Source organism: Ailuropoda melanoleuca, chromosome 10, assembly GCF_002007445.2.
Source record: "Ailuropoda melanoleuca isolate Jingjing chromosome 10, ASM200744v2, whole genome shotgun sequence".
Taxonomy (NCBI): domain Eukaryota; kingdom Metazoa; phylum Chordata; class Mammalia; order Carnivora; family Ursidae; genus Ailuropoda; species Ailuropoda melanoleuca.
The window spans coordinates 4,978,787-5,002,974 of NC_048227.1; the positions used below are offsets into that span (position 1 = coordinate 4,978,787).

General features: G+C 60.7%; 2 protein-coding genes across 10 annotated transcripts in view; one reads left to right on the top strand and one right to left on the bottom strand.

Annotated features, from left to right (window-relative positions):
- On the top strand, positions 1-3,609 carry BHLHA15 (basic helix-loop-helix family member a15). The gene is given in 2 exon segments (XM_011235162.3): positions 1-726; positions 728-3,609. Coding segments are annotated over 2 exon segments (558 nt in total). The 5' UTR covers positions 1-583; the 3' UTR covers positions 1,143-3,609.
- TECPR1 (tectonin beta-propeller repeat containing 1) overlaps positions 3,606-24,188 on the bottom strand; it is a 26,037-nt gene continuing 5,454 nt past the window's right edge. For 5 of the 9 annotated variants that reach the window (XM_002927575.4, XM_034669804.1, XM_034669805.1 and 2 more), the window contains exons 5-25: positions 23,227-23,352; positions 21,049-21,223; positions 20,843-20,943; positions 18,967-19,068; positions 17,468-17,613; positions 14,791-15,278; positions 14,511-14,656; positions 13,519-13,674; positions 12,896-13,045; positions 12,624-12,781; positions 11,739-11,866; positions 10,654-10,756; positions 9,429-9,525; positions 9,281-9,360; positions 8,435-8,491; positions 7,763-7,943; positions 7,313-7,448; positions 6,389-6,481; positions 5,638-5,744; positions 5,391-5,510; positions 3,606-5,193 (exon numbers count right to left, since the gene is read on the bottom strand). In XM_002927575.4, the coding sequence (XP_002927621.1) occupies positions 5,032-5,193; positions 5,391-5,510; positions 5,638-5,744; positions 6,389-6,481; positions 7,313-7,448; positions 7,763-7,943; positions 8,435-8,491; positions 9,281-9,360; positions 9,429-9,525; positions 10,654-10,756; positions 11,739-11,866; positions 12,624-12,781; positions 12,896-13,045; positions 13,519-13,674; positions 14,511-14,656; positions 14,791-15,278; positions 17,468-17,613; positions 18,967-19,068; positions 20,843-20,943; positions 21,049-21,223; positions 23,227-23,352 (3,012 nt within the window). In that variant the 3' untranslated portion in view covers positions 3,606-5,031. Of the gene's footprint in view, positions 5,194-5,390; positions 5,511-5,637; positions 5,745-6,388; positions 6,482-7,312; positions 7,449-7,762; positions 7,944-8,434; positions 8,492-9,202; positions 9,526-9,554; positions 10,425-10,653; positions 10,757-10,780; positions 11,235-11,738; positions 11,867-12,623; positions 12,782-12,895; positions 13,046-13,518; positions 13,675-14,510; positions 14,657-14,790; positions 15,279-17,467; positions 17,614-18,966; positions 19,069-20,842; positions 20,944-21,048; positions 21,224-23,226; positions 23,353-24,188 lie in introns of those variants that run through there. The other 4 variants (XM_034669806.1, XR_004628342.1, XM_034669808.1 and 1 more) reach the window with 4 other exon arrangements.

The window sequence follows — 24,188 nt, forward strand, 5'->3', positions numbered from 1 at the left end:
TCTGGCCACTGTCGACCGCGGACAGCTGCCCCATGTCCACAGCGCTTCTGGCCCCAGTGTCTTCCCTGCGTGTGTGACATCCAGCGGCTGTGGGTCAGTGTGGTGGCGGAGTGGGCACCTGTCCATTAGGGCAGGTGGGAGGCACGGCAACCTCAGGCAGACCCTGCGCTGAGCTAGAGTCCTGCACATCTCTGGGTGGTCTGAGAAAGGTGTTGAAGGCCACCTAAGCTCAGGGGGCGGTGAGGAGCAGGGGGCCAGGGAAAGATCCAGGGATCAGCCGTGTTGAGAGGGGGCACCAGATCAGAGAAAAAACTCTGAGGGCTTTCCCTGAGGTCAAACGGGAATGTGGTTGGGGGGCTCGGCTCAGGGCTTCCATGTGTGAGGGGGAAGGGGCCTGGGGTCACTATGCACCACGTGGTCAGCCACCACTGGGCAGCAAGGGGGCTGCCGGGCACAGCTGCCTTGTGTCCCCTGGGCGTCCTAAGCGTCTACCAGCCTGCTGTGTGACCCTGGGGTGTTCTGGATTTCAGTTCCCAGGGCCTCCCTCAGAGCCACCATCTGTGGGTACAACTAGCCTGGAGCCATGAAGACCAAGAACCGGCCCCCCAGGCGCCGGGTGCCACCGCAGGACACAGAGGCCACCACAGGGGAACGGACCCCGGACAGGCCCCAGCAGGGGTCGGGGCTGGAGCTGACCAAGGGTCTGCGGAGCAGGACGGCGCGGGCGCAGGCGGCGCGCTGAGGGCGGGCGCCGGCGGCCGGCCTCGGGGCCTGGTGGCCGGCGGGAGAGCAGCGTCCAGCGGCGTCTGGAGAGCAACGAGCGGGAGCGGCAGCGCATGCACAAGCTGAACAACGCCTTCCAGGCTCTGCGGGAGGTCATCCCGCACGTGCGCGCCGACAAGAAGCTGTCCAAGATCGAGACGCTCACCCTGGCCAAGAACTACATCAAGTCGCTGACCTCCACCATCCTGACCATGTCCAGCGGTCGCCTCCCAGGCCTGGACGGGCCGGGCCCCAAGCTCTACCAGCACTACCAGCAGCAGCAGGCGGCCGGGGGCGTGCTGGGGGCCACTGAGCCCCAGCCCGAGGGCCACCTGCAGAGGTACTCCACGCAGATCCACAGCTTCCGAGAGGGCTCCTAGCGCCCGGCCTGGGGGTCAGCGGCCGGGCCCGCTCCTCCCGGCCCTGCTGCCTCTGTGCGGAGAGCCCCAGATTGGTGGTGACAGCCCGCGTGGACATGGCCCCAGCGGTTCCATTTTCCCCGAACGCTCAGCTGGCGCCGTGGGGCACACCGTGGCCTCGAGGGGACAAAACCAGTGAGTGTCCTGGTCCAGGCCGTGGCTCTGGGCAGCATGAGGCCCAAACCTCAGAGGTCCCAGGACCTGCTTTTTAATCGACTAGGCCACAGTGGACAGGCCTTTGTAACTAAATTCTCTTCACTCCCAACTCCCTCCTGAGGCAAGGGGATTCCAGGAAAAGGTCAGCTTTGGTAAGTTTCCCCAGTTCCTGTGGAGGCCCTGGGCCCAGAAGGCTCCTCCTCCAACCTCCGTTGTGGCCTCCTCATTCGGGGTAAACTGAGGCACAGAGCAAGCAAAGTCCGTGGCCATGGAGTGTGGCTAAGCTGAGATGATGGATGCGTGTAATTCAGCATGTGTCAGTGAGAAACCCCCAAACCCCTAGAAATACTAATCCGATTACCTCAAATTAATTCTAAAGGGACGTTGGCAGGAAGAGCGGCTGGGACCTTTTCCTGCCTCCTGCTGGGTGGGGGCTCCTGACTGTGGAGGGGCACGCGGCTGGCGCTGCGGGGCTGGGGACAGGCCTGGGGGGAGGCTGGTAGCCGCCGCTCCCCCTGAGCAGCGTCCGTCCGCGTCCCACCCAGGTTTGCTGCTTGCCGTCATACTGCCCACTGCCGGGGTCTTGGCGGTGGCGGAGGGCGGTCAGTCTGATGGAGCTTGGAGCTGCGGACCCTGCAGGGCTGTGCGGGAAGGAGCCTGGGTGGCAGGAGCTCCCCTCCCCCACCTGGTGCTGCTCCTTCGAGGCGGGCCTGGGCAGTTTGGCAGGTCCCCTGCCGCCTCAGGCCAAGCTTCCTTCTGTGGGGACAGGCTTGGCGACTTTGCTCTCAGTGCCCCCTGGCATCTCTCCTCCCTCATCCCTGTGCCCACAGCCAGTATGGGGAGGGGACAGGGCAGCCTTGGCAGCCTCAGGCAGGAACCCCAGTGACAGGGGCTGTGGCGAGGGTAGGGTTGGTCTGGCGTATGAGACCAGAGCTGTCCCCGAGAGCTGTCCACGAGGTGCTGGGGGGCCAAGCCCCTCCCGGGTGGGGGCCCGAGCAGCATGGGGGCAGGGCTGCCACAGTAGAGGGCCACCTCACACCCTCCCAACCCCGGTGGTCCCGGCCCCAGCCCCACTGCCAGGCTTGGCATTAGGATCAAGAACAGCAGGCAGCGGCCTCAGAACAGCCATTAGCCACATTGGTCGTCACTTTCCGGGTTGGGTGCTGGCTAGACCCTCTGCAGGCCCTGTGCCAGGCCCTCCGGAAGGTGGCCCTGGGAGGCCTGGTCTGGCCCCGGCCATCCTTCGGCACGGTCAGGTGGGGACCCCACGTGCTCCTGGCCTGCCCCTTGGAGGCGCCCACTTGGGAAGGTCGGTGGTCAGGACATTCCACTGGTGGGAGCTGAGGTTGAAGGCCGCTTGGAGCTTGGGACTGTTGGGGCCCACGCTCCCTGGGGGTGCCCTGCCAGCTGGGACACAACATAAGGCCTGCAGAGCCCAGTGCACCCCCAAACTTGCTGAAGGAACCGCAAGCTGAGCGGAAAGCACCAGGAGGGGGGGCGCCCAGCAGAGGCTCTGTCCAGGAGGCCGTGCCCGATGACCCGTGGTGGTGGGAGGGTCTGTGGTTCACCACCTTGCAGATGACAGCTTTCAGAGCTCCTGTCCCAAACTGGCACCTGCCTCCCCTCTGCTTCCCAGAGGGTGACCTGGGCTCAGGTGTCTGGTCCTTCTTCCCCCGTGGCCAGAGGGCAGCTGCACACTCTGTGGCCGTGACACAAATCATCCTTAAAGGTCCCAGCTGAGCTTTGAGCTTCGGGGTGTTAAATACGCGGGGCCAGGGAGGGGAAAGGTCTGGTGATGGGCCAGCGAGGCCTGCTGCTGGGCCTTCTCCCTCGGCACTTGTCTTGGGTCCTTCTGCCCTGCAAGGACATCCAAAGCCAGCAACCCACTGGCCCCGAGCCCTGCCACCTGGCCTGTGCCCGGGCCTTGCACCCACCTGCAGACCAGAGCTGTGTGAGCTCAGGAGGCCGAGACCCCTATGGACTGGAGCCGAGAAACCAGAACTTTGACTTTTCTGTGAGAAAACCTACCTTGGAACTGAACGGCCAGTGCCCCTGCTGTAACTGTGGTAAAAATGTTTCTTAAGTGACCCAAATTTGCTTTGATTTCTCCTAATGGTCCCTTCAGAGTACTAATGAAACCAATGCTGTGTCATAAAACAAAAATAAGAGATCCTACCATGACTGCTACTTTGGCCCCAGGCTGGACGTTCATGGGGAACTGTGCGTTTCCATCACAAGGTAGCAATAAAAAAAAAAAATAGCATGCCCTTTACACTGTGGTGTGAGTTTTTATTGAATAAAGCATCCAAGGAATCGAGACGGTTCGGTGCTGCTGAGCAGGTGGGCCGTGGGCACTCAGCAGCGAGGACACAGTCGCCCAGCTACAGACAGCGAGTCACCGCGGAACGGCAGGTCGCTGCTGTAGAAGAAACCCACGGTGCCCATCCGGAGACAACCTGACAGGTGTGAACACCCAGGACGGCGTCCCCAACCAGCACCCACACGTCCCAGTCGCACCTCCACAAATCCCGGCAAACGCAGAGACCATCGGGCCCCTCCAGTGCCCTCGTTCAAGTCAGCCTCTGCCGACAAGCCCCACCCTGCAAGACGGGGTCAAAGGCACAGCTGACCCCTCCTGATGGGAATTCTGGGGAAGGCTGGAGTCAGTTCGTTTTGTCCCCAAATGAGCAGAGGCCAACTTGGGCTCTGATGGCCTCCAGGCAAAGTGTCTGGAAGCACATCTGCACTTCACCAACTGGGGCCATAATCACATCAGCAGCAGGAGAGAAGGGGCGCCTGGCTGGCTTGGCCGGTACAGCCTGCAACTCTTGATCTCGGGGTTGTGGGTTCAAGCCCCACGTTGGATGGAGAGATGACTTAAAAATAAAATCTTAAAAAAAAAAAAAAAGCAGCAGAGAAACTGCAGGACGGGAGGTGCTCTCCTGCTGGCCTGGGGGGAGGGCTCCTGCCCTGGCGTGTAGGGCTTGGGGCTGCGGCCGGCACACCCCATGTCCCCACGGCCCCTACCGCCTGATCAGACACAGAGGGAGCAACCCCCAATCCCACAGGAGAAGGCTAGCTGGGGGCGGATGCCAAGAGTTCTACATGCGGACAGCTTCCTGCAGCCGCGCCAGGGGCTTGTGCCCACCCCGGAGAAAGGCAACCCTCCCCAGCCTTTCCTTCCAAGCTGCCAACTCTTGTTGAACTTTTGAAATTAAACCGTATTCTCGCGTCTGGCTCTGAAAAAGCATCCCAGAACAGGGCAAAGTGGCCCTGAGCCCCACAGCCATTTTCTTTGGGGGGGAGGGGAGGCTATGCCTCATCTGTCTGGGGACAAGGGGGGGGCGGTATGTGGGCTTGGCTTCCCTGGGGCAGCATTCCTGGAAGGCTCCAGGCTCCAGGTTTCCATTCTGGAAAGGGGGGAGGCAGAGTGAGGAGGGACAGGTGGGAAAGGCCGGGGTGAAGGGGCCCCCAGCCCGCTCCATGGCCCTCCTTGCAGACGGGACACGTGTGGGAGAATCCACAAAGCTTCACATTTCTGGGCTGGTTCAGCCAGTGCCTCTGAGGTGGCCGTGACCTCAGGCCAGGTTCCCTCCAGGCTCCACATTTAAGAATGGCTCAGACGGGAAGGCTCACGTATCAACCTTGATCCTTCACACCTGCATGAAACCTGCTTCAGGTGAGGGGGGCAGCGTCAGCAGCAAACAGGGCCGTGGGCCTCGTGCGGGGCTCCGGCCACCCTCGAGGGCATGCTGGGGAGGCCCGGCTCCCCACTCCAATCACTGGCTGTCTCCTGGGACCTGCTCTTGAGGGCTCTGGTGGCATTGGCCCGGATGGTGACGTGATCCCAGCCCCCCTGGAAGAAGAGAGCCTCGTCACCCATGGCTGCTGCAGGTCAAGGGGAGAGACTATGCTTCCAGACTGTGGGAGATCAAGGACCCCGGAGGAGCTCTGTCTGGGGCCTCCCACCCACCCTGACACCAGGTCCCAGAGCATGTGGTGTGACCACGCCGCCCTGGGCCAGGTAAGCCGCCCCGCATAGGCCTCGCTCACCCCAATGCCGTAGTCCCAGCTCTGCCCCTTGGGTTCTCGAGGCTGCACGCCTGTGCGATGGCACACAGTTCCCCGGCTCAGGCCATGGCTCCCTGGGACCTTGTTGGCAATAATCCAGACCTGGAACACAGACCTGGTGAGGGCCCAGCCCCCAGCTCTGGGACTGTGGGGAACCCGGAGCACCCCAAACCCCCAGAGCAAGGGTCCGCCTTCAGCCCCCCGGACCCTCTGCCCCGGGCACCCAGACCTGGTCCAGGGGCCCCACGGACACTCGGCACACGTTGTTGGACACGTGCTCCCAGCTGGAGCCCTGCGGGTAGCTGGGCGTCACCCCCTGGCGATACCACAGGTTCCCTGGAGAGAGAAGGGTCCGGAGTGTTGGGACCCACTTCAGGGTCTGGCCACAGAGACAGAGGAGGCTGTCCCCACACTTCCTGGGGCTCCTGCCGACCCAGGAAGAGAAGCCGGGGCCGGAGCCAGCTCTACCCTCGCCACACTGGACTCCACCTGAACCTCATAACCGTCCCGCTGTGCTGGGCTGGCATTGCCAGGCTCTCTCTACGCATGAGAAACGGAGGACAAGGAATTCCTTAAACAAATACAGAGAACAGGGCCTGGACTCAAAGCGCTGGTCCCAGTCCCGACTCTGCCCTTTTCCTCGCTTTGCTCGTTGTGACGACAGCCGCAAAGCAGAAAAGGGAACTGGCGAGAGCCCTGCCCGCGGTGGCCCAGCCGGGTGACCTCCACCAGCCCCAGGATCATGCAGCATCACGCAGCCGGGGCGCTACACCCCCCGCGGAGGCCCGGGCAGAGCTGGAGCCCCCGTGCTCTGCGCAGCTGGGGAGAGGGCCTTGTTCGGAGGCTGACGTCAGGCTGACAGCCTTTCACGGCGGCTTACGGCGCTCTTGTGTCAGGGACCTGGGGCTGGTGAGGGTCTCGTCCCACCGGGGGCTCAGGGAAGCCCTAGTCTCTCCTGGTGCCCATCAGAGACAACTTGCCATTTTCGTCCAAGGCGTACACTGACGTCTGCCCCACCGACACCTGCTTCAGCCTCTGCTTGGGAGGAGACGGGATGTGGTACCAGCAGTCGCCTGCAGCGCAAGTTGGACTTAGGGCGCAGCCGGGTGACGCCGAACCTGCCACCCCATGTGCTCGTGGACCACGTGGCCTCCCCTGCAGCTCGCAGGCCACGCACACGTGACAGGGCCCGGTGTGAGCTGAAGGCCAAGCAGAGCAAAACCCCCAACACCCCACCTCGCCCCAGGCCCTCAGGGCCTGTGGTGGGTTCCAGATAGTGGGTCCAATGGGGCGATCTTGGAACAGGGACACAAGGTGCTCAGCCCGCACGCGGTGGCCAGCCCGTCCTGGGGCCGCCCTGTACAACCACTGCATGTGTCCCCTCCCCTGTGTGGAGGGCAGCAATGTGCGACCCACCACGCATCTGAGCACCCCTGGGCCACACACCGTCTGGACATCCGACATCCAGCCAAGAACAAGCCAGCATGGCCTGCAGGCCCGGAGAATCGCCAGAGCCGTCAGTAGGCCATGTAGGGCCACCCCAGGAGGGCATTCCGACGGGCAGGATGTGCAAAGTGCCCACAACCAGCCATGCCCCAGGCTAGAGGCCGAGGTTGGTGAAGGGCAGCTGCAAGGGACCGCCCCGGCCCCGTTACCAGGATGACCACCCCCAGCCAGTCCCAGCAGGAGGGGACATGGCCTCTGGGGAGTCCTGGTTCGGCCCCAGTGCCTGGTCCACAGGCAGCACTCACTCCACGCTGGTCCAGCTGACCTGAACACGAGGACACCTGTCTTCCTTCCCCCCCCGGAAGCAGAAGCACGTGCAGCCTCGCTCCGACCAGCCCCAGTCACTCCTTGTCCCCACTCACAACTGGCAGGGATCCTTCTGGAGGGGCGGCACTCACCAGCCGGTTGCGTGGGTGACACGGAGCCCCGGTAGAAGGCGGAGCCGTCCCTGGCCACGGCCCACACCTGGTGGCAGGCCCCAATGGAGACGGAAGTGAAGGGCTGGTCGGTACCCACGTGCAGCCAGGAGGAGCCCTGGGGATGGGAGCCTGTAGAGTCACTGAGAGCTGCCGGGGCCCAGCTTCTGCCCCTCCCCATGCCCCAGGTCCCAGTAGCTGGCAGCTCCGCACGCCAACCTCACCCTCGGTTCCAACTGCCCACAGAACCTAGTGACCCCTTTGGGCTACATATAGTGTCCACAGTCCCAGGGACTGTCCGGGGCCGGCTGAGGCCTGAGCCTAGCTGGACCTCAGTCCAGAGTTCTCTTTTGAGAAGAATCTTCCAGAACCCCAAGAGGGCCAAGGGCTGACAGGTGGGCAGGTCCAGAGCCCCGGAGGCAGGTTGCTCACCGCGGGGTTGAGCTCCGACACGCCCAGGCGGCACAGCACGTCCCCCTTGTCGCTGATGGCCCAGAGGGCGATGCTGTGCCCACTTCTGTCGGCACCTGGGCTCTCTGGGATGATGGACACGTCCCCAAGGGCGATAGGGGCCACCTCCAGCCAGGGCCCACTGGTCACCAGCTTACATTTTCTGCACAGTGGAAGAGAGCAGAACCCAGGGGTCTGACGCTATGGCAAGCCACCTGTTCTAGACACACAGGCAGGAGGCTGCAGACGGTAGCAGTGGGCTGCCCTTCAGCCCACACGGCCTCCGAGGGCCTGGGGGGAGGGCCAGGACCACCCCCAGCGCCCAAGTGGGCACCCCTTTCCAATTGGCAGGAATGAGGGGCCCAGAGAGGCGGCCCCACCCTGCCCTGCCTTGCCCCCAGCCAGGCCTCCCATCCCGACCTGCCTGTCCTGCTTAGAGCAGAGCCAGTGACATTTCTCTTATTTGTTCTCGAAAACAAACTTCAGAAACCAGAGAGTGTTGGGAGCCCAAGGGCATTTCCTGGGCTGACATTTACTTTGATTCTCTTTCCCTCCCTCCTCTCCTTCGCTTTTCTTCCATGGGGACTGGCTCTGGAGGGCCCTGCAGGAGGACCAGGCCCACAGCCCCAGTTACCATGCCACTCCTGTCTTTACCTGGCCCAGCACCTTCTCCTGACAAAATCCTTCATGGTTTTGTACCCATGGTACGAGCTGCAAGAGAAAGAAGCTGAAATCAAGACCACTTTGTGGAGGTTTCCAGAAAGGGACACTGTGCAGGCACACACATTCTTTTTCCACTCGTTAAGGGCAGAGCCTCCGTGTGAGCCACAGAGTGGGCTCCACAGGCAGCAGGCCGGGGTCTCTGGGGCGCAGGTCTCCCCGGGGTCAGGGTCTCCAGGGGCCAGGATGTGGAAGCTGCCGGACCGGGGGTTCTAGCCAGGGGGCTCTGAGCACCCCCCCCCCACCGGGCCTGTCAGAGCCCTTCTGCAGAACAGTCCAGCTGAGGCCCAGAGACAAGGGGAGGGTCAAGTCCAGGAGGCTTGGCTGTGGCTGAAGGGGAGCCTGTGGGCTTGCCTGTCCGAGACACCTGCCTCATCCCCGGGGCTGGGCCTGCTCAGAGGCCCTGGCTCGGGCTCCCACAGCTCTGTCTTCCACATGGATGTAACTTGTGCACCGTGAAGGGTGTGCTGCACACCAGTGCCACGTGCCCACCGGCCACTAGGGCCTCCCAGCTTTATGGACCTGTCACCCACTTCTCCCTTCGTTTCTCAGGAAGGCGCTGGCCTCACTCCACACTTTGTTCAAGCTGCCTCTTCACCCAACACCTCCCTCCAGGCACCCGCGCCCAGCACCCAAGGCCTGGACCAAGGCTCCCCAAAGCCACCCCTGATAAGGCAGCCCAGGTCTGCTCCTGGGCCACACCTGGCTGCTTGCGGGGGCTGGAGCGATGCAGGGTGGCAGGGCAGGCGAGGGCCCCTCCCCACGCAGAGAGATGCTTACGCAGGGAAGTCACTGGCGTACTGCCACCCCTCCTGGTCTGTGCCCCCGGGAACGCTGAAATCCACAGACCAGTCAGAAACCTGGAGGAGAGGTGGGTCAGCATGGGCGGCCCCCGGCACCAGCCCCCGCCCCGCAGCCCGGAGCTCACCCAGGTCCACTGCAGGGACGGGGGCTTCGTGCCGGCCTTGGTGCACTCGTGCAGCCCCGAGGCGTCACTCCACATGTACCGGTCGGTGGGCAGACCCCTGTGGTGGACAATGGGGGTGCTGGGGTGACTCGGAAGAGGAGAGACCAGCCAGCACCAGATGGTGACAGATAAGACACGAGCACCTGGGACTCCTGCATCTCCAAAGAGGTGAAAAACAGAACTGCCCCGGGGGGCGGGAACAACAACCTGTTGACCTCCCGTCACGTGGGAGCCCGGGCTGCACCTGCAGCCAGGCTACCCGCCTGAGAGCTGAGAGCCCACCTCTTCCCCTCTTACGGGCTGCTGTGCCCCCAAAAGATGTCGAAGCCCTATCCCCAGTACCCATGAGTGTGACCTTACTTGGAAAGAAGGTCTCTGCAGGTGACCAAGTCAGAATGGGGTCACTGGAGTGTGCCCTAAACCAATACGACAGTGTCCTGAGTTCAAATTTCCCAAATAAGGGAAGTGATGTGAAGACCGGAGGGACGTTGCCACAAACCAAGGGACAGCAGAGGCCTCCAGGAGAGAGGCTGGGAGCAGACTGTCCCTCACAGGCCTCAGAGGGAAATGGCCCTGCCCACACCTTGATTCTAGACTCCTCAGCCTCCAGACGGGGAGAGAAGGAATGTCCATGGTTTAGACTGCCCAGTGTGTGGTGCTTGGTGACAGTGGCCGAGCCGACCCAGACACTCACAGAGCGACAGGCCCCACACGGTGGTGTCAGGCAGGTGGCCACGAGGCTCAGATGGCAGGAGCCGTGGCCCTTGGTGTGCATGCTCTGCAGGGACCAGAGAGCCCGCGGCTGCCCTGTCCGTCTTCTGAAGGACTGCGGAGGAAGTGGGGACGCAAGCAGGCCAGCATTCTGTGCGGACGTCACACACACCCCACGCACAGGTCTCCAGGACATACTCCGGCACCGTGTACCAACTGCCTCAGCAAAGCTCAAACCCTGATTTACTGGGGTGAACAGAGAAACCCACAAATATTGACGAACAAGGAAATCCTTCAAGCCGTGCGACACTGGAAGGTCATGAACGATCTCCCCGTCTGAGGTGGAGTGGAGCTTAGACGAGCTGGGTCGCCCTCGAGAACCCGATGGTGAGGCCACCACATGCCATCTCTGTGTTGCCGTCACGACCGTGGCCTGGGCCCGGCAGCCCCCCCGGCTGGCGCCCGCGCCGCTCACCTGCCGGAGTAGCCCGTGACGGGGTTCCAGCGCTGGTTCTCGTAGATGGAGACGCACTTCACGTCCGACTGCGTGTAGATGTTACTGGTGCTGCTGGCCAGGCCTGGGGGGAGAGGAGGCTGCCGGCTGGGGACTCGGGCTTCCGTCTGAAGCCCTGAAGGCCGCAGAGAGCGGGGAGGGCCAGCAGAGAGGGGTTCGCGCGCCTGGCTTGGGGTTCTCGCAGTGTGATTATTCTGGGGTGACACCCCCCACGACCAGGCCCTGCAGTGCATTACGTCTCCTGTCCACGCCACCTCCAGCTCCTCTCACACCCTGTTCTTGGCTGCACCTCTTCCCTCCCTGTCTTCCCACTGACCAGGCACCGGGCGGGTGCGGGGGCCCAGCAGCTCCCTCTGTATTAACACTCACACAGCGTCCACCAGCCCCAATCTCATCTGTAAAGTTCCTGCCTCACAAACGAGGAAGATGTGCAGTTCCCGTGGTCTTAGGGGACCACACCTGGCTCTCCGGGATTGGCCGTCCCTCACTGTAGGGCATGTGGGCTGTGGCATGGAACTTTCCACTTGAGAGTCTGTTTCTGCCTGCATTTCCCAGGAGGAGACACAGGACCTTGTTGCCCAGAACTTGGGGAGCCAACAGGGGTTCAGCAAACTGGCACCCCCGAGGGCATGACCCAGCTATTCAGGGTCTAGAATTCAGGCCTGGGAATCACGTGACCCAGGTCCTGGGGCCACCCCATTATGCCCTGGGTGTTGTCTGTGAAATGAGGGGTTGGACACAGTGGAGGCTCTGGCAGCTGCCTTCTAGAACCTTCAAAGCCCCCAGCTCAGCTGTGGGTGCCCAGGAAGGCATGTTGGAGGCCAGGCCACGCCTCGAGGGTTGGCTCTGGGACCATTCTCTGTGGAGGCTGGCTGTGGTGAAGGTCACCTGTCAGCCTGCTGTCAGCCAAGAGTCAACACTGGGACAGTGGCTCTGGAGTGGGGCAGGGAAGCCAGGTGGGATTAGAGGAGGAATTGGCCCGGGAAGGCTGTGGGCAGGGCTCAGGGAGCTGGTCCCGCCAGCCTCTGCGTCCAGGCTGCTCTCACCTTGGAAGCAGCCTCCGCCGTAGCCGCCAGTGTAGACCCAGGCTGTGTGGTCGTAGCCAATGCCCCACACCACACCCCGGCCGTTGGCCTCCACCACCCGCAGGTGGCCTCCCATCTGCCGCCAGAACCTGGAGCGAGGGGAGAGAGGTCACCACACACCTTGCCAGCCTTCTACCCCGAAAGCTCTTTTGGCTCACTGGCCTCCCTCAAACATCCGATTTTGACTCATCTTTGGGCTCTGAACGGTGGACTTTATTAAGGACGATGGCACCTGCCTGCCTTCCCATCCAGCAGTGATCGGAGCTAACGCAGCCCCAGAGTGGGCGCAGGAGACTAAGGGTCTGCGGGGTGGGGATAGGGGGTCCGAGCCAGCAGCCCCTGTTCCTCATGGCCCCTGGGGGTCTGGGCCGGGCATGTGGGGGCAGAAGGCAGGGCCGTCTCATCTGGATGAGCCACGACTTGGGCCAGCACACTGAGGGGTGACAGCACAGCCTCCGAGTGGGCAGACTGCAGGGTGCCACCTGGGTCACCCTCCCGTGTGCCAAGGAACTGCCCACTGTCCCTGGAGGTCATCTGACTTGTCCATCTGGGTGCTGGGCACCCAGGGCCAAGAATGGATGAACGAAGGATGGATACAAGCATCCACTGTCCCCTCCTGAGTGGGGTCTCCTGGTCTCACCTACATTTCCCCTGGTCCTCAGGGGCTCAAAGGGACCTAGGGGAAACCCTGGGTCAGAATTGGGAGCATTGTGTCCCCTCCTGGGTCCCCATCTGCCTTCCCACCCTAAATGCCAGGCTTCTGGTCCCCCTCGGGGTCCTCCAACAGGCCCAGGGAGACTCGAGCCCTGGGAACCAGCCGGCCATTCCTGAGCACAGCTGACTCACATCTGGTCGCAGGGCAGCGTGTGCTCGGAGGCCTCCAGGTCCGGGCTGGGCTCGCTCACAAAGATGTCCCCCTTGCAGGTGATGGACCAGATGGCCTGTGGGGAGGGGCGGCCGTGGACCCTCCGGCTCTCGCAGCAGGACAGGTTGAGCAGGGCAAGCTGGCGTGGGGAAACGACTGGTCAGCGCTGGGAAGGGGGTGGGCGGCAGGACGAGGCCGGGTGGCCCCAGAAGCGCTGCCCTTGGAGCCCAGCCCGTCCTTCATGTGCACTCACCCAGTCATTCATGTCCTGCTCGGTGGCAGCAGCCAGATGCACAGGCCACCTCTGCCGGGTCCTCTCAGGCGTGTACAGGGCGAAGGAGTGCTTGGTCTCATTGAGCACAGGGACCAACACCGTCACCTCGTTGAGGAACACGTGAATGTACTGTTGACAGAGAGTGGGGGCAGGGCTGTCACCAGGCCAGAGGGGGGACCTGTGGGGCTGGGGGCACAGTGGGCCTCTGGGTGGAGCCCCTGCCACGGTGGAGGGACAGGGATGGCCTGGGGCACCCCTGATTCCAGAGAGCCAGTCCTAGGGGTCCCCCCGGGGCCTGTGGGTTTGAGTGGTGGGCTCTGGGACCCAGCGTGCTTGGTAGGGAAGCCTCGTTCATGAGCAAGTGCCTTAGTGACATTCTTGATGTCAACAAGGGCGCTCGTACTAGGTTCGAACCCCAGTGCTGGGAGGGTGGAGGGGCTTTAACTCCCTGAGCTGAAACCCCAGTGACCGTCAGTGGCTCCGTGAGGAGGGGGCTCGCTGAGGCTGCGGCAGGGGCCTGCACACACCTGCCGGCCACTGACCGCGGCTGCTGTCACCACGGGCCGGCGCTGGGGCCCCCTCCCCCGGGAGCCCCCACACACCTTCTTCTCCTCGTGGACCACATAGTAGATGAAAAGAATGCTGTCCCGAGCCCCGTCAAGCCCCGTGAACTGCTCCAGGGCCACACGGACGTCCACCCACTTGTGGGGTTTCCAGTCGCACCACCACTGCAGGGCCCCCGTCTTCACCCACACCGACTGCGGCACAGGACCCAAGAGTCACAGGTAGGCCGCTGGGGCCCCAGACTCTGGTCCCATGTGTACCCAGCTCCCAGCACCCCAGGGCCGCGCTGGAGCCTTCACTGCCTCACAGGGGGCTCCGGCCCAGCGCTCCCAGCTCCCTAACTTCCCCTAATGACCAAGGTGGCGCTATCATACAGCCAACAGGCACCGGGCCCCCAAGCCAGTGTTGTCTCTGCACACCCTCCTAATTCTCAAACAGCCTGTGGGGTCAACACTCTTACCCCATGCTCTAAATGGGGAAACTGAGGCTCAGGGAGGTTCTGTGCCTGACCCAATGTCACTGAGGGAGTCAGTGGCAAAGCTGGGGCCCACACCTGGCCTGCCTGCGTCTGGAGGTCCGACGCTTCGGCCCCAGCGAGATGCTTCTGCACTAGCAGCCGAGGCCCGAGGAGCCATGTGCTTCATGTAGCTTCTGCCTCCCAACCTGGCTGTGGGCCTCCAGGGGCTGGGCTCTGCCTGAGGGCCTCCGGGCCAGCCCTCAACCTGTCCTCACTCGTCTTCTTGGGGTCCCTTCCAGGGGACAGCACTCCCCTCTCCATGCCTCCCACTGAGGTCCCCAGGGCCGAGGCTGTGCCTGGAGCACAATGGGGCCTGAGTTCTTCCAGATGGATGAGTCTAGTTGGACTCATATCTTCATCCTGGAATCTATGGGGCTCAGAAGGGACGGCTTTGCCTCTGAGCTGGTCGGACAGAGGATGCGTCTCTGTCTCCTCCACCTCCCCTTCGGAACAGTCTACTGTGGGCGCTCAGTGGGCACCAGCCGAAGGACGGTGCCTCCGGGAACTGCCCACCTGCTCCACAGCCTGCTCGTAGTGCCGGAAATGCTCCAGCTCCCGCTTGGTCCTTTCCGTGAGCTGCTGGAAGATCTGCTTCCGCCAGGCGGCGGTCTGGGCCGGCATGATGGACAAGGAGAGCGTCTGCACTGAGGGGGACAGGCCTGCAGGCCAGCAGAGCCTCAGGGCCAGGCGCCCGGCCCACCCACAGCTGGGCAGCAGGCCAGGGCTCCCTCCTCTGCTACCCCCCGCAAGGAGCACCCCCGGGGGGCCTGGGCCCTCAGACACCTGCGCTTACCCGACTGGACAGTGAACCACTTGAGTACGGCGTGGGCCTCCACGGCACAGCCTCCTCCGGACACCCAGGCCCACAGCGGGTGGTCATCGGCCCCGTAGGGCTCCTCCAAGCCCAGTGGGAGGAGCCCCAGCGAGGAGAGGCCCGTGGTCTCTGGAAAGCCAGCAGCCGAGTGGTTGGGTGCTCTCTTGGGCTCCTTCAGGTCAATATTGGTCCAGGGCAGTTCGGCCGGGGTGGAGGCCAGGCCAGGTCGAGGCCCGGGCCCAGGAGTCTGAGTGGCCAGGCCAGCGACCTCCACGGCACACTCTGTGGTCCTGCCAGTGCCTGGGCCTGAGGCCAAGCTGTCCCTGGGGTTCCTGGGACCATCCACAGACTCTGCAGGAACAGGCTGGTCAGGCCCCGGTCTGTCGGCTTCCAAAGAGGCATCCGTGTCGCTCGGTGCGCAGGACTCACCACTGCCCCTTACCTCGTCGCCAAAGAAGCAGCCAGCACTGGGGACAAAAGGGGGCAGACCCGTGACCTCTGTGAGGGAAGGCCACGCGCTGCTGTGGGCAGGCCTGGCTCATCCGTTGTGACCCTGGACAAGCTGCAGCTGCACCGTGTCATACACATAGGGATAGCTACCTCCCCAGGAGCTGGAACAGCCAGGTCGCACCCCAGGCCGATCATATCATTTATCTGGGGGTGGAAATCTGGTGGTAGTATTATTTTCTTATTGTCGCAAAATACATGGGATGTAATATTTACCATCGCAAATGACGTGGCATTAAACACACCCACGCGGTTATGCAACAACTGCCACGACCTTGTTCCAGAACTTTGTTGTCACCCCCACGTGGAAACCCCGACCCCATTACGGAGCCACTCTCCATACTCTCCCGCGCTTCCCTACCCCCCCGGCCTCCACCGATCGCCTTTCTGTCCCTGTGGATTCGCCTCTTCTGGAAGCTGCGTATAAATGGCATCGCGTCGTATGCGGTCTTCTGTGACTGGCTTCTCTCGCTTCCTATGATAAGGTCAAGGTTCACCTATGTCGTAGCGTGGCTCAGTACTTCCTTTCGTCGCCGAAGAACATTCTGCTGTATGGATACGCCACATTTTATTTATTCACCTGTGGATGGATGTCTGAGTGGTTCGTACATTTTGGCTACTGTGAATAAGGCTTCTATAAGCATTCACGTGTGAATTTTTGTTTCGACGTCTGTTCTCCATTCTCCTGGGTGTAGATCTGGGGTGCGAGTGCTGGGTCACGGGGTCGCTCTATCTTTAATTTCTTGAGCAATGGCCAGACTGTATTCCACAGCGGCTGCCCTGGCACTGCACGGGGGTCCCAATTTTTCCCCATCTTGTCAACACTTGGTACCACCTTTCTTTTCGACTACAGAGAGCTCTCCCGGTGGGTGTGAAGTGGGTGTGAAGTGGTATCTCGTTCGTGGTTTTGGTTTGTTTTTCCCTGATGACTAATGACGCTGAGTGTCTTTTCATATGTTTGTCGGCCACTGGCATATCTACTTGGGAGAAATGTCTATTCGAGTCCCTTGCCCTTTTTAAATTGAGTTGTCTGCTCGTTGTAAGTTGTAAGAGCGCTTTATATATTCTAGATGTTTCTTCCTTTTCCTGATGGCACCCTTTGATGCACAAAAGTTTTTAATTTTGATGAGATTCCAATGTCTCTATTCTTCCTTTCATTTCCAGTGCTTCCGGTCTTATCTAAGAAGCCAGTGCCAAATCTAAGGTTTGGCGTCAGTTTTCGAAGCTTCTCAGCTGATTCCAACATCTGAGTACTGCCAGCTGAGAGCCTAAGCCCTCAGGTAAACGAGGAAAGTTCAGCCCACCTCCTGGGCCTCCAGGCGTTCGGTGCAGCAGAGCGAAGACCGCCACGCTGGGGGAGCGAAGGCATGTGGCCCAGGGTCTGGGGAGGGCCCATGCTGCTATGGAGCACTGTCCCGAGGGCCCCTGCGCCACAGGACTGGGCAGGTAAGTACTGCGGACATTCACGGTACAGAGCTGAGGTGTCCCCCGCGCTGAGACTCTAAGTCACCTGCCCGTAGTTAAGACCAGTGGGCAGAGCCGGGAATCATCCACAGTCCCTACCCCCATGGCTCTCAAGACGTGGTCCTCAGAGCTGTAGCAGTGGGCACACCTGGGGCCGTGTAATACAAAATCTACTGAAGGCAAAATTCTGCGGGAACAGAAGCTCTGGGGCCGGGGCCTGGACATCTGTGCAGGGACAAGCCCTCTGGTGTTTCTGGTGCACGGCCAAATCTGAGGTCCCTGTTCTACACTAGAGGGACCCTCTGTCTTCTTCTCTGCTTTCCTTTGACAGAGGGGCCTTAGCATCCACCCCACAGAGAAGCCTTTTCTCTCCCAGACTTTGAGACTTCAGAACCAGTGGGCCAGCCCTGTTTAGGGCCAACCTCACCCACCTGCCACCTCCCACCCAGCCCCCAGCCTGCCCCCACGGGCCACCCTCAGGCCGAGACCTGGCACCAGGCACAGGAAGGGAGAGACCTCACAGGCCATTGCTCTTGTGGGCCGAACCTGGATTTTCCCTGCCCGGGACAAGGCCCAGCACCCCACTGAGAGGCCAAGCCACAGCCTCGCCCAGACACTGCCCACCGAGGCCACTGAGAGCCCTTCCCGACCCAAGTCCTCCGTGCCCTGCTGCCCCTGGGATCACCTGAGGAGACTTGATGAGCTACCAGAGTGCGATCGGTCACTCTCTCGGCCGGCAACGATGGCCTTCCATGTCTTCCCGCTGAGCTCGCTCTGGGTAACACCCTGGCGGAAGTACACGGCCCGGTCCTCACAGCCAATGCCCCAAACCTGGCACAGAGACAGGCACGGCTGGGTCAGAGGCCAACACAGACTGGAAGGATCCCTTCTCTTTGGGGGTGTGAGGGGAGGACAAGGGGTAAGGGAGAGCACCCCAAGGCTAGAGGACATGTCTACAATGCAGGCCGAAGTCCCCCCCATACGTGTGGTGGGGTGTGTGCGCACGCACATGAGTGTTTTGGCTGGAAGGGTTGATGGCAGGGGACGTGAGTGCATGAGTCCAGTGCAGGGAACAGAGCCCCGAGAGGACCAGGGGAGGGCATAGCACCAAGCTCAGGAGAAGCAGGGACCCTGTCCTGGCTCCCTGACCTCAGGCAGACCCTGGGCTTTGGGCTGACAGAGTCCAGAGGAGGTGGAGATGCCAATGGGCACTGTGCTGGGCCACAGAGTCCATTCCTGTCCCCATCTTCCGTGTAACCTCTGGTGGGAGGAAAGCTGCTCCCCAAGTGAACCCAGAGGATGGTCTGGGTCTTTTTACGGATGCAAGATAGCCTCCTTGATCCTGATCTCACTTTCTATGAAAAAGGTGGCTGGGCAGGCATCCTCCCCCCTGCCTTTGGGCGCTGAGGAAGGAAGGTGTGTCGAGCAGCTGAAGGGCCCAGGGACCAGCCCATTTGGGGCCCTGGCCTGTGGGGGTGCCAAAAGGGCCACAGCCTGCCCAGGGTGGTCTCAGGTGGCTTTGCTGGGAGGACTGCGGTGTCTCCATCACTTGGCCGTGGCAGGCTGGCCTCCATCCTCGGTCCCCGTGTGCACCAGCCAGCGCCTGTCTTGACCCTGACCGCCGTGTACCCCGCTAACTGAGGTGGGTGCGAGGATGGCAAGGGGGCACAGAAAAGGCCAGCACCCCCAGGAAGAGCTTCTGGGGCAGTGCGCTAGGAAAGGAGTCACCGTCCCACAGTCAGCCTTAAAAGCAATCAAACCTTATTATCTATGAGGCGGCCTCGCTGTACAAACTATATTCAAGAAATCCTGCGTCTACAAAGTCGGGAAGATCAGTCTCATTCTTCACTTGCTGCGCTGATTTTGCCCAAATAATTCTCAACAAAACCCTCCCAGTCTCCGGGGTGCGTGCCCCTGGTCTGTGCTCACCACCAGCGCTCTGAGCATCCTGAGGGGAGGGGCCTGGGACGAGCAGGGACTGTGGGACCCAGGCGGAGCCAGCGCCCTAGGTGCCCTCACAGGCTGGGAGCCCGAGGAGCTGCTGGGCTCCCCACCCCGTGCTGGCATCACTCCTGGTTGGAAGGGGCAGCAGGAAGCAGCAGGAGCCCCCACTCTGAGACCTCTGCTGTGGAAGAGCTGCGGACCCCGGCGGTCGGGACCCACGGCTTGCAGTCCCGTGCGCACCTGGTCATTCAGCCCCACGTTCACCATCATCATGTCTCCGACCATCTCGATCCAGCTGGTGCCACAGGGATTGTGTGAGTTGACGCCTCTTCGGAACCACACCTGGGAAAGTCAGAAACAGACATGCCCCCTTGGAGGGTCGCTGAAATAAGACTGTTTTCAAAGGCTCTGGAAGAGTAAATGAATAATCTGGTCCTTTGGTTCATGCTACGAATGAGCACAGCACATCACTGAGAAAGGAGACGTGATGCAGGTCCCTCTTCTCCACACCCCTGCCGCTTCTCCCTCTGGGCTTGGCACTGTCCCACACGGCTGAGGGTCACCTGCCCTCAGTCATAACCTATCCTGGTGGCTTCCTGTCTCTTCTCTGGCAGAGGGCATTCATTGCCCCTCCAGGAGACAAGGCTGCCTGAATCTTTCTAGAATATTCTACCAGTTTAGCACCTCTTGGCAGCAGGCAGGAGCAGCAGGTTATCAGCTGTCTCACTGCACACAGAGCCAGGAGGTGGGACTTCTCCTGGGCAATGTCTGCATCTCCAATGCAGACACTGACCTGTGAGCTTGGCGAGTGACATCTCACCCGCATGGACCTATATGTAGTCCCCATCTTAGCCTGACACTTGGAAAATGCCATTTTGTCCAATCAAGCTTGCCTCTATGTAAGACAACGACCTTAACGACGTTTTTTAGAAAAACCATTTTTTCTAAACTTATCATGAGATAAATAACATACTTCGGATCTATTCTTAGTGCTTTATGAATTAGTCTCTTTAAGCCTAACTTTTTTCGGGGCACCTGGCTCGCTTAGTTGGAAGAGCGTGCAACTCTTGATCTTGGGGTCATGAATTTGAACCCCATGTTGAGTGTAGAGATTTCTAAAAAAAACGGATGAGAGAAAAAGCCTGGCTTTTTTCATGTTAACTTATAAAAATGCACAGTCCAACCAAATTTCCCTCAAGCCCACATGCGGCCCCATGGCTAATCCCCTACCCCGGCCCCTGCTGTACTTCCCCCACGACTGTCCTTACCCACTCTGGATGGCCACATGAGCAAGACCCCAACAGTTCTGAGACCGAGAGGATCGCGCGTTATTAGCACTCACGTGTTTGACCACACGGTTCTTGAGGCGGGATGTGGGAAGGTGACCAGTTAAATGAGAAACCCTCAAAGCCCTTTTATAACAATTTCTAGAATGTCTAAAATGTCTCCTTGACCCAAAGAAAGTTTGCACAAACATTTGTCTGAAGACTGAGCAAAGGCTCATGTAAATAAAGCGTTCGGCTCATCGAATGCATTGTTCTGAGAGGGGCTTAGGAGCTGTGGGAGGTGGGTGCTTTAGGTGACCTAACTTTGGGCTCAGGGACCTTCTGCGTGGACACAGACTCAGATGTGTGGGGGCCCATGTCCTGGGATGCCATGGGATGCCCGTGAGGTGGGGTTAGAGAGACCATGGGACCAACCTCAAATCTGCTTTTTGTATTGGGCTTTCTCTGTTAACGTAAAAATGACAAGCAGTGGATAGGAGCAAAGGGACATATTCAGTTAGTGGAGGGTCTCAGAAAATTGGCATCTGACTATTTGAAATGTTATGGCCTACTCAGTGATAAATACGGTTGTTCTGCGCTTGGTATGGGGGTGCGGGCTTTTCGTGGAGATCACCAAGGCCTTCAACCCCAGAAAGTGCATGGCGCTTGGCTGGATTTGTTCTAAGGGGTTGAGACCACACTTGCAAGAACAAAAAACCACACAGCCCTCAACATGGAGCTCTGAGTCCGAGTCCCATATGGGCCAGTGATTCCTTTCAAGAAAAAGAAACAAAGAAATTAAAGAAATGAAACAGAGACCTTGGCCCCAGCGCCCAGTGACCCCATCTTACTTTCCGGTCCTTGGTGATGGCCCAGACCACGCCGACCCCCACGGAGACGTGCACGATCCCGTTTTCAGAGGCGGGAGGCTCCACTATGGACCAGGAACTTCCTACCCGGCCACAGAAGAAAGAGCAGGTGGCCCCCATCAGCGAGAGTGCTGGGGAGAAGCTGGGCGTCCCCTGCCTCTCCCTGTATGGGGCGTAGGGCTGCCCACCTTTGGGATTGTTCCTGTTGATTCCTTCCCGGACCAAGGCCTGCCCCTCCCAGAGCGTGACCCACAGGAGGTCGTGGGGCCCACAGCTGATCTGCACCGCCTCCCCTGGGGTGTCCACGAGGGACCACGATGAGCCTTCGGGGTTGGGGTGGCTGACGTCCTCTCTGTACCACACCTGGGTGGCGGAGAAACCCACGGCAGGGTCAGACGGGGTCTGGCCAGGGCTCCGCGACAGGGGAGCTGCCGGAGGCTGGCTCTGTTTGCATCAGCGTACAGCTGAGCCAGGCACAGAGTCTCTGGGGCCAGGGGGCCCTGACTGTCCAGACTTGCTCTCCTGGCCCTCACTGCCATCGGGATCCTCATGCCAGATTAGATGCCCCCACCCCTGTAAAAAATGTAACCCTTGGGGTGCCTGGGTGGCTCAGTCGTTAAGCGTCTGCCTTCGGGTCAGGGTGTGATCCCAGCGTCCTGGGATCCAGCCCTGCATCAGGCTCCTTGCTCCGCTGGGAGCCTGCTTCTTCCTCTCCCACTCCCTCTGCTTGCGCTCCCTCTCTCGCTGGCTGTCTCTCTCTGTTTCAAATAAATAAATAAAATCTTTAAAAGAAAATGTAACCCTGGATTTCAGCCATCCTTGGAGACAAACCCCTTTGGATCATCCACTGGCAAGAACCCCTTCCCCATTCACCTAAGGCCCCAGGGAGACCTCTGGCCCCAGCCTGGTGTCCTGTGCCCTCTAGTGGCCATGTACTCGGAGTACACCGTCTCTAGGGAAAGTGGGGTCCTTGGTGGTTAAATGGGAAAACCCCCAAATCCCTTGCATACGAATGTTTAAAACGTTCATTTCTTTTCCCCTTAACCTGAGAGCACTGAGCATAATATTTAAGACTGAGCCACCTGATCATGTCCAAACTGGCTCGTGTCATCGGGAGGGGGCTACATCTTGTTGCGAGGTGCAGGAGGGCTGGGGACCCTCTTCCAGCCTGTCTTCACCCTGGGGACCACGGCTTCTCAACTCTTCACCTCACCCTTACATCCCACACTGCAGAACCGCGCCTGGGGAAGCCTCCCTCTGGTGGTTTTGGGGGCCCCTATGTCTCTCCAGCTCCTCCTGGAGCCCGGGCTCCTAGTCATACCTTTCTCGGCCCCCAGGAATGGTGCAGGGCAGCACACAGTGACCACCCACACTGCTCTCACACCCCTGTTCTCCCCTCTCTGCATCCAGGTGGGCATGGCCCCTCAACGGAGGCTCTGTCCCAGGCCAGTTCCCCACCATCCTCCAGCACGACTCAGAGAAAACCCACAACTACGGCTTGACCTAAGCCCAGGCCAGACAGGACCCCAGAGGTAAGCCTGATCAAAACCTGCTGTGTTTATCCTGAAGCCCCAGAGAATCTGGGTGACTTTGTGATAAAGAGTCCTGGGTAGATGAAGTCTGCTCTGAAACAGCTGAAGGTCAGTCACCTGCAGGCAGGACCACCTACGTTGCTCCTGCCGTCAGGGGCTGGCTCTACTCCTTACTCATGAACTCTGAGAGACGAACCTCCTCTCCTCGCCAAATATCCACCCATCTACACACACCCACCCACTCACCCCCCCACCTACCCATCGCCCATCTGTCCACATACCCACCTACCCATCACCCATCTATCTACCCACTCACCCGTCCATCCATCCACCCACCTACTCAACCTGTTACCCATCTGTCCACCTGTCCCTTCACCTATCCCTTCACCTATCCATACCCCAACCCCCTCCCTCCTCCCATCCACAATACTTTTGGAGACTGCTGTGTGGGAGCCCCTGAAGGGAATAGGCAGGGAGCTCAGAATATGTTTGAGCAGACACTACTGATGGCCTCTGAGCTCACGGTGGGCACTGATCAACGCTCCGGGAGCTCAGAGAAGGGACAGGCCAGGACCAAGCAGGGGGCGGGATGTCAGAGGCTTCTGGGAGGAGTAGGACCACAGGACAGCAGAATTCACAGGTTACCGTAACATGCTACCTTGTCTGCTCACGGCAGTCCCCGCTGTAAGGACAGGAGGCGAGGAGGGCAGCCTCCCACCCCTCTTCCACCTCTGGGAGGACACCTGAAGGCCAGTGTCTCCTGCCCCGCTCCTGCCTGTAGCCAGCCTCCCTCAGCCACCTCCCATCTTCGGCACAGGGGGACACAGGCCTTACCTTTCCCTGCAGAGACACAGCCCACACGGACAGGCGGCCCACGGGCTCGTCTGTGATTTCCCACCCCCCCACAGAGAGGTCATTGAAGGGGTCAGGCAGTTGCTTGGGGTCATCCTTCGAAGGGATCTGAAACAAGGAGGTGCGTGGCAGAGGTGGTCAGCACCTGGCCAGTAGATGGCACTGTTCCCCTCCCGGTGGACACCTGAGTGGTGGGCCCCCTCCAACACTCCCACCTCCCAGCACACTGCCTTCCCACACTGCCTTCCGTTCCCCTGCCTGACTTCATGGAGAAGGCAGCTTTGAGACAGAGAGCTCCTAGCCCAGGACCCTGTTTGCCCTGTCCTCCCTTTATCGGCTTCCAGGCCTGGGCCGCTGTCCCCGAGGGGTCACTGCTGCTCTGCATATGGAAGACAGACATACATGCAAGGTCTTGGCTCTGTGCCTTGCGGTGGCCCAGCCGCTGTGACTCCATCCCCTCACCTAGAAGGGGCCGAGCACAGAACCTGGTCCTGTGGTGTCAGCCCTGCATGGTGTTGGCTCTGTGCCTGCTCTCTGGGCTGCTCCCAGGGCAAGGGGCTGGCAGGCGGGGCCAGCGGCCCCACCTCACAGACTTGGACCCTCCAGAGGGGTCTACTGAAGGTCCAAGGCCTTCCTCTCACACAAGGCCACACAGGACCCTAGTCCAGGCCTCCTATCCCGAAGTTAGAAAGTTTTTTGGGGGTCACGGGAACAACACGAGAGTCAGAGTGGCTCCTGTGGGAGTGAGGTTAGAAGAAGTGCACTGACTGGGCCTCAGGCCGGGACAGAACAGCCTGGAGACCAGTCAGGTCATGTTCTGTGCCATCCTGGGCCACCGTCTAGTCTGGCCTCCTGTACGGCCAGCTCCCAAATGGAGGAATACATGGTACCATGGTGTTCGTGGGACAGCCGTCCGCGCCCTGCCCCACCCCCAGGCTACGCTC